General features: G+C 36.9%; 1 protein-coding gene across 1 annotated transcript in view; it reads right to left on the bottom strand.

Moving 5' to 3' along the window:
• Nucleotides 1–1,336: 1,336 nt before the first annotated feature.
• The window catches only part of LOC124787399 (CCR4-NOT transcription complex subunit 3), a 96,152-nt gene continuing 88,766 nt past the window's right edge, over nucleotides 1,337–8,722 (bottom strand). The window contains exon 12 of the mRNA XM_047254336.1: nucleotides 1,337–4,254. Coding sequence (XP_047110292.1) covers nucleotides 4,156–4,254 — 99 coding nt within the window. The 3' untranslated portion in view covers nucleotides 1,337–4,155. The remainder of the gene's footprint in view (nucleotides 4,255–8,722) is intronic.

Below are 8,722 nucleotides of genomic sequence, written 5' to 3'. Positions count from 1 at the left end.
TTCCATGTATGTACAATGCACTTGCAAGGAACTGTTGGCTTTACCATCATTTTCCATTTAACCCTTCAGGTGTAGCATTTATTTTCATAATTTCAGAGACTTATATTCTCAGCCTACTTCTCTTTCACCTAATCCTATTTGTATTGTCGCAAACTCCTTTTTCATAAAATGTTTGGCATTTTCGTGGATTGTTCTGTTCTGCATGTTAACTATACTTATTCATTTCTCACTCGAAAACATGGGTATAACTACCCATTTTGGCTCTAGATTACTCAGATGCTGCGGAACCTTGTCTGTAGTTTTGCTTTCCAGATGGATATGCCATTTATACAAACTTCACGGGTCCCCTGCACCTTTATATATTGTGTAGGGCAAAGCAGATAACATTTTCATAAAAATTTTACTGGAACAGCAGATGAGATCAAAACGTGTTATCCTCCACAAAAAAATCTAGAAGCTATTTTCCCTATTATGGAAGGTTACACAATGCCAATAGCATCCTTATTTATTGTACACAGCAAACTTCACTTAATGTGACTAACTAAAACATCCATTTTCATGACTTATTTTTGTAGGTTGTGACTCATTTAATCTGCTTCATATAACCTTTTTTCGTGTGTAGTTGTTCCCATACTAATGTAACAAACTATTCATTTCACGTAGCTGCTCCAGTCATTTCATATCATTATATATTTATGCAAATGGTATGTTAGACAAAATTTAAATCATAATTCTAAGCACAAAAGCACCAGCAACTACTAAAATAACCCAAAATTTCCGCAGTGCAGAAAAAGAGAGAACCTTCTGAAATGTACATGAATGTAATGTTTAGAATAGCTTCTCCTCTCCTCTCGGACTTTTATTTGTACTCATTCAGCATTCTTGCATATTCCATAACCAAAGATGTAAGGCAGTGCTCAAATAGTTAGTTTCTGGGTACCTACATGTCACTTTTGACATAATCAGATATTAATATTATGCCACCAAAGATGACTCTCCCTAAGTGTGCAGAAATCTCATTTCAAGATTTGTTTACACACAACTGATGAGTATTTTAATTAGCAACAACAAAACAGAGTGCCAGAATATTTTTACCCACTGATAAAAGCGAGAATTCTAAACTAGGTTATAGGAAGCTACAATATTTACCCTGAGTGTCACTGACCAACACATTATTTATCAAAGTCAGGCATGCAGAGAGGAATGAAAGTGAAACAGAGAGAGAGAGAGAGAGAGAGAGAGAGAGAGAGAGAGAGGGGGTCTATTAAGAAAACTATGTACAATTAACAGGTATAAGGAACAAATGGGAGTATGACTTTACAATGAAAGCTCTTAGTACACTGACAAAAATCACTGTATTTTGTATCAGGTTATCATTTTCTTGTATTCCTTCAGTTTTCTCTCTCAATGATTTCTTGTCCTGTCACTTTTTGTAGCAGACTTATTTTGAAAGTTCATTGTTATTATGACCAAAAGAAGCTCTGCTCTTTACAGTCTTTGGCATTATCTATATATAAAAGAATGACATCACTGGGTTTAATGTTACTGTAAACTAATAATTCCACATACTGTATCAGTCTTGAAAGTGAAACTCAGTCTTTCACCTACAGACAAATAATGAGATCTAATGACCACTGTATTACAACCACAATTCTACCAAGGTCATTTGGGACATAACCTTACAGTCAAACTTTTGATTTTCTGTTCAAAAGTGGTATTCAAATACTGGTCTTCTAACACACCATTGATATTTCAAGTTCAAAATAGTCTTAACAATTCTGAGCATGTAAGGATAGCTCCCAAAATAAACAGCCTTGATGAATTAGTATTCAAAAATAATCATTTCAGGGATATTATGAAATGACAACTAACATCAGCTTAAGTCACAATATACAAAAATAATTTCTGAATTATTGCACTGCAAGAGCAGTACTTCTTTTGCAGTTTACTGCTGGAGCAGCCAGCAAACATTAAACATGTGCACAACACAATAACACGTATCTTTCCAAAGTAGAATGACTAACATCATATTTTATGAACTACAAGTATGGGCAAACATATTGTTTTTATCCAGTTAAAAGTCTTTTAAATTCTATTAAGACACAGTGGTTTTATATACGAATATATACTGCATATATATGAACTGTTGTGTATCTCTTTGCAACACAATACATAGAGACAAAGTAATGTAAGAACAACTTTTAGAATACTCTTTATAAATATTTAATAACAACTGGCTCCTCCAACAGTAATGTAGTTATGTCTTGTTCCACATTGCAGCTACGAAAGAGTTCAGTACCCTGGGATCCCATAAAAAAGTGGTGAATGGAACATTGTAAAAGAAAGGGAAGCTTTAGAAGGTAATAAACCCACTGTGATATTAGTCTGCTTTGAAATTAAAAATATAATTTAATACTTGCACAGAAATGCCGTCATCAGCATTGTAATATTTTTTTCAGTAGGATTTTTACTTTTAACAAATAAAAACATTTCATATATATATATATATATATATATATGTATATATACATATACAAGACATCTGCATACATCACATTGGCTTTTATATTACAGTGTTTGAAGATCCGAGTAAGATTTTTAAAATTGCAAAAAGCAGTGAAACATTTAATCTGATATAGCAGGTCGACATAAATAAAATGAAACTAAATGTGTTGAAGTGGAACCAAGAAAGCAGCCTGAGATCATGCCATTCTCTTCTAATTGGCAGTATCTCCTGGCACAAACCCCAGATACATTCTGAAAATACGTTTCAAAGCTTATAGTTGATAATTTTCATTAAAATTTTATCTGTCTCTTGAAGAGCTATAAGGACACACAAAAAACAGTATTGTTTTATGGACTGCACACTGAGGTTTGGCCAGAATTGAGAGCATGGCAACTGCTAGTACAATGAAACAACACACATAGAAACTAGACATACTATTACAACTCGACCATTATCTATACCAGTTTGTATAAACAAGCATTTCACAGAAATGTATACTGCAGAAACATAAATGCTATTTGACAGCAGATGACATCTACTGGGGAAAATGCCTCAAATTAAAGTACAAAAGTAAATGCAACTGACATTGTGACAGCAGTGGGTATAGGCTGTAAGGTAGAAAATCAAACTGGAGTTGCCTACTTATACTGCAGAACTAGAATACACTCAAAACCACCTAACATTGCTTGCACATAATTTTCAGAGACCCAAAAGATTTGGAGGGGTAGAGTTATAATTTGATGATAGGCATGTACATATGAAAGTGATTTGAAAGTAAATCATTTCTGAAAATAATTCTAGGATTTGGGCCCCAGGTAGCAGCAAACAAAATACCTCAATTTTTGTAGTTCTGGGTTCCTTCTTGTCTGTAGTATAGGCATATGCTGTACAGACTTTTTTTGTGGTATTTTCATTTTATTAACAATAACCTCCTATACGAAATTCCCTGAACATCCAGCTGCATATAGACTGATAACCACTTTTACTGAGCAAGCACCTTCTAACCACAAGCCATGGCCTCTTGCATTCTACTCAGCTTCAAGTAGCTATAGACGTGCAAAACAATAAATGTAACATATTTTCATTTGTAATAATTATTATTCAATATTCTACACAAAATGTTCTGTACATAAGTATTTTATATCATTTCATGTACTTTTTACAAAAGTTAAGATCAACACAACAAGTACTTTGCACGGATATGAAGGCTCCATGCAGAATGCTGAGGCCATATGCTCCACATAATACTCCATTCTAGTCATTTATTTGTACTGGGGATTCATAACTTGGAAAGTGATACTGTTTAAGATGCACCATCACAAGATCTTAGGAAAAGAATCACGAACTAAAACACAGTTTCACAGTCACTTTTTTCCACTTAGGAATATTTCAACAACACACTGAGAGATCTTCATAGCATCACCGGAAAATGCACTTCCGACTGGATGCCAAGAACAGCTGAAAGAACTTAAAATAACGATAACCTGTACCAAAAAACAATGTCTTTTCTCTCCACAAAAGATTCATGAGTGTATTCACAAATCCAATTCCAGCCAAAAGTGAGAAAAAAAAGTTGTTCTATACAATATCACTGTGGATGGCTCCACTGGGGTAAAAACCGGCATCCATATCCGGTGGAGTCTGATGTTTCAGTTCAGGTCACGATCTTCTAAGTACTTGTATTCAAAAGTAAAACCCTCTTTCTTCCTTTGGCCCCATTTCTCATAATCGAAGTAAATGTAAGTGCCCTGAAACAAAAGACAATGCAAAGTTAGTAATCGCTGAATAAAGCATACACGACAAAAAAATATGTTTTCTAAAATTTGGTTAACTTACTGCCATAATGAATGCTGTAACTAATCAATGCCGTACTAAATACACTACAATATTGGTAATAATCAAAAACTCATGCGGCTACGAAAACAAGACACAATACTATTCGAAACAATGCAAAAGTGGCACCCTCTATCCAAGTTTACCACTTCTTTGTCTTATCAAACTATGTCAATAACTTGCAATTTTAAACGCAGAATTGAACTGCAGTTTTGCTGAAGTTCTGAGACATTTAGAAACAATTAATGGAATGCAAAGAATGGAAGAAAGAAAAATATTACTAAAAAGCAGGTGGAATAGAAATAAAGTGACAAATAATGAGAGAATGAGAAACAGAGAATGGTGAGAGTGGGTGGATGAGGGAGGGAAGGGAATACAGTGAAACCCCGCTTTTACACTTTTCAAGGGACTTCAAAAACCGGTGTAAAATGCAGAAAAATATAAAATGTGGGAAATAACATTTTAAGCTGTAAAAGTTATGTACAGGATACCCCCCTTGCTTTTTCGCACTTTATGTGTGGTATATGTATGTAACAGGCTTCAAGGGACTTGTCAGGGACTTGTTTATCATCTAATCAAGGTTTATTATCAAATAAAAACTTCTGATTGAAGTGGAACTGACAACTGTCTGGGAAGTAGGAACGTCTGACTCAATTTCATACAACACAATCGATGTTTTTGAAAGCCTGCAGCTGTCATTTGCTATTTAAATACTGAAATACTGCACTAGTTATGTATTTTTTCATGCTTAGGAAGGTGCGTTTCAAGAATTTTTTCTTGTTATCAAGGGCAAAAAAGTATTTTGTGTTGCGTTTGCATGTGTTGTTTTGCATCTCTCCTGTAGTCATCTTTCTGAGGTTATCAGGTAGTGTGCCTCCTCAGTTGTGTAGAAAACCACACACTCGCAAACTACCACTCACATTGTTTGTGCAAAATAAATAAATATACATACATAAATACTGCACTTGACAATGAGAATATATTCTTGAAACACATTTTGCTCTGCATGAAAAACTTGCATAACCAGTGCTGTGTTATACTAAACGTACAAACATTTGAGCAACGCAAAAGTGAATGACTGTGTCAACTAGCACTACAAGTGGCCAAACGCCGAAACATGCTAAATATGATTCGACAAAGGTGACACGATGATCAAAACAATCACAAAAATGAGTTTGTGCAGTAGAGACAGTTTGGAAATGGTTTTTGTGATTGGTCATAATATATTTATTCGAACAATCCTAATTACTTCCATCAACCACATTGCCAAGTAGAGCTTGGCAGTGGTAGGAGATTTGGCACAAATTGTTGCAATTGTTACATGTTTACCGGTTCAAATCCATTGAGTAAGGTGCTCTGGTGTAAAGAAACTTAATCATGTACTATTCATAAACACTAGTGGATGGCCAACATCATGCCAGCAACATTTTTTTCTCTCCACAAACACTTTTTCGTAATGCATAAATTGCAGGAAAATTATACATATGTTGATGCAAAATCGGGCGCAAATTAACATTGTGGACATAAGAAATTTGACGGGAACCGTAAAAAAATGTCGTAAACAGTGGGAAAACGTTAATTCCAGGAAAGTAAAATAAGGGCTATACTGTATAAGTGTACATATATTCTAAAGTAATTGATTATTACTGTGGATCTTCAGGGCAGTATTGAGATCACTGTAGGCAGGTCACAAAGGTGAAAGAACGGCTGTGGAAAACCTCATCTGAGAGAGGGGGAGGGGGAGTTGGTAACTGTCAAAATGGCCGTTTAGTGCTATTTTGCAAGATAGTGTGAGTCAGCATAGAACACAGAGACAGCAACATATAGTGCAGTTAAAAAAAAAAAATTAAAAAAATACATATAGTTTCCCACTAGAGTGCCTAGTTAGAATCTGATGGCTACAGGAGACTATTTTATACCAGAAAATACAATACACCTGCTGCAAAATAGATGAGAAAGATTGACGGTGAACACTTACATACAGTATTTTGGATGATTTAGAACTCGGGTTATACAGAAGATCTATCTAAGCAATAATGCAGCTATATATTTGGTCTCTTATGTATAATCTTTGGACATTGATTCTGTATCTGTACTGCATACGGATGCTCCTGTAGAAGTTAGCCTATGCCTGACATTGCTTTCTACATGTGCAAAACAAATTCTAAACATATAAATAATTGAGTAGGATTTCACTTCTAAAAATAAGATGATTTCAGCAGATTCAAAATCTGGTGAGTATACAGTCACATTATTTTAAATCAAAATCTCCACAATGAATAATGTTGTGGAAAGTTGTCCCTGTGGACACACAGAATGAACAATTTTAGTAACCTGTGTTTTATGTTTATATAATTCACTTATTGTTCTTCAATACATTTAACACGTTTCACAGTTTGAGAGCCAGAACTGATTCCTTGGGGATTATTTCCCTGATACAATTAAACCACTAAAATGATCCCTCACACAATGTTAATTTCACACTGCTTCTGCTTCATTTGGTAACATTCTCAAAGAAAAATAGAAAGTGTGAAGCAGCAAATTCACGAAGGTGATCAACCACAGGTGCACTGCTCATCAGAGAAAGATGTATTTGTAGTGAGCAGGCCATCATGCATACCAGATTGCACGTCAATGGAAAACTATCCCCTTCATGGATGATTCTCATTTTAGACCGTAAATTGAAAGCACAGATTTTTTTATCTGCAGGAAGTTGCACATGTTATAATTCACCAAACGTCAGTAAAAAGGATGATTCTGGATGATTATCTGTGAGCTGGTATATGTTTATTTGGATACAAAAGAAATGTGGAATTGTGATTGCTCAGGTCTGCAGAGGCTATATACGAGGGCAGTTCAATAAGTAATGCGACACATTTTTTTTCACGGCCAATTTTGGTTGAAAAAACCGGAAATTTCTTGTGGAATATTTTCAAACATTCCCGCTTCGTCTTGTATAGTTTCATTGACTTCAGACAGGTGGCAGCGCTGTACGGAGCTGTTAAAATGGCGCCTGTAACGGATGTGCGTTGCAAACAACGGGCAGTGATCGAGTTTCTTTTGGCGGAAAACCAGGGCATCTCAGATATTCATAGGCGCTTGCAGAATGTCTACGGTGATCTGGCAGTGGACAAAAGCACGGTGAGTCGTTGGGCAAAGCGTGTGTCATCATCGCCGCAAGGTCAAGCAAGACTGACTGATCTCCCGCGTGCGGGCCGGCCGTGCACAGCTGTGACTCCTGCAATGGCGGAGCGTGCGAACACACTCGTTCGAGATGATCGGCGGATCACCATCAAACAACTCAGTGCTCAACTTGACATCTCTGTTGGTAGTGCTGTCACAATTGTTCACCAGTTGGGATATTCAAAGGTTTGTTCCAGCTGGGTCCCTCGTTGTCTAACCGAATACCATAAAGAGCAAAGGAGAACCATCTGTGCGGAATTGCTTGCTCGTCATGTGGCTGAGGGTGACAATTTCTTGTCAAAGATTGTTACTGGCGATGAAACATGGGTTCATCACTTCGAACCTGAAACAAAACGGCAATCAATGGAGTGGCGCCACACCCACTCCCCTACCAAGAAAAAGTTCAAAGCCATACCCTCAGCCGGTAAAGTCATGGTTACAGTCTTCTGGGACGCTGAAGGGGTTATTCTGTTCGATGTCCTTCCCCATGGTCAAACGATCAACTCTGAAGTGTATTGTGCTACTCTTCAGAAATTGAATAAACGACTTCAGCGTGTTCGTAGGCACAAAAATCTGAACGAACTTCTCCTTCTTCATGACAACGCAAGACCTCACACAAGTCTTCGCACCCGAGAGGAGCTCACAAAACTTCAGTGGACTGTTCTTCCTCATGCACCCTACAGCCCCGAACTCGCACCGTCGGATTTCCATATGTTTGGCCCAATGAAGGACGCAATCCGTGGGAGGCACTACGCGGATGATGAAGAAGTTATTGATGCAGTACGACGTTGGCTCCGACATCGACCAGTGGAATGGTACCGTGCAGGCATACAGGCCCTCATTTCAAGGTGGCGTAAGGCCGTAGCATTGAATGGAGATTACGTTGAAAAATAGTGTTGTGTAGCTAAAAGATTGGGGAATAACCTGGTGTATTTCAATGCTGAATAAAACAGCCCCTGTTTCAGAAAAATAAAAGGGGTTGCATTACTTATTGAACTGCCTTCGTAGTTGCATGATTATTTAGAGCCTTATGCAGGTGTAATGGATGGTGTTTTCATCTTACACTATGTCAACAATCAACAACACTTACACTACACCAGCAAACAACACAATACTTATGAATGAAAAACCTTTACCAGCAAACAATTCAATGCATGGAGCAGTCAGCTTGACCCACCAACCCGAATCAAACAGTACAAC

The sequence above is a fragment of the Schistocerca piceifrons genome, chromosome 1 (assembly GCF_021461385.2).
Source record: "Schistocerca piceifrons isolate TAMUIC-IGC-003096 chromosome 1, iqSchPice1.1, whole genome shotgun sequence".
NCBI classification, from domain to species: domain Eukaryota; kingdom Metazoa; phylum Arthropoda; class Insecta; order Orthoptera; family Acrididae; genus Schistocerca; species Schistocerca piceifrons.
The sequence above is the reverse complement of the archived record's forward strand: the minus strand, read 5'-3'. Positions and strand labels throughout refer to the sequence as shown.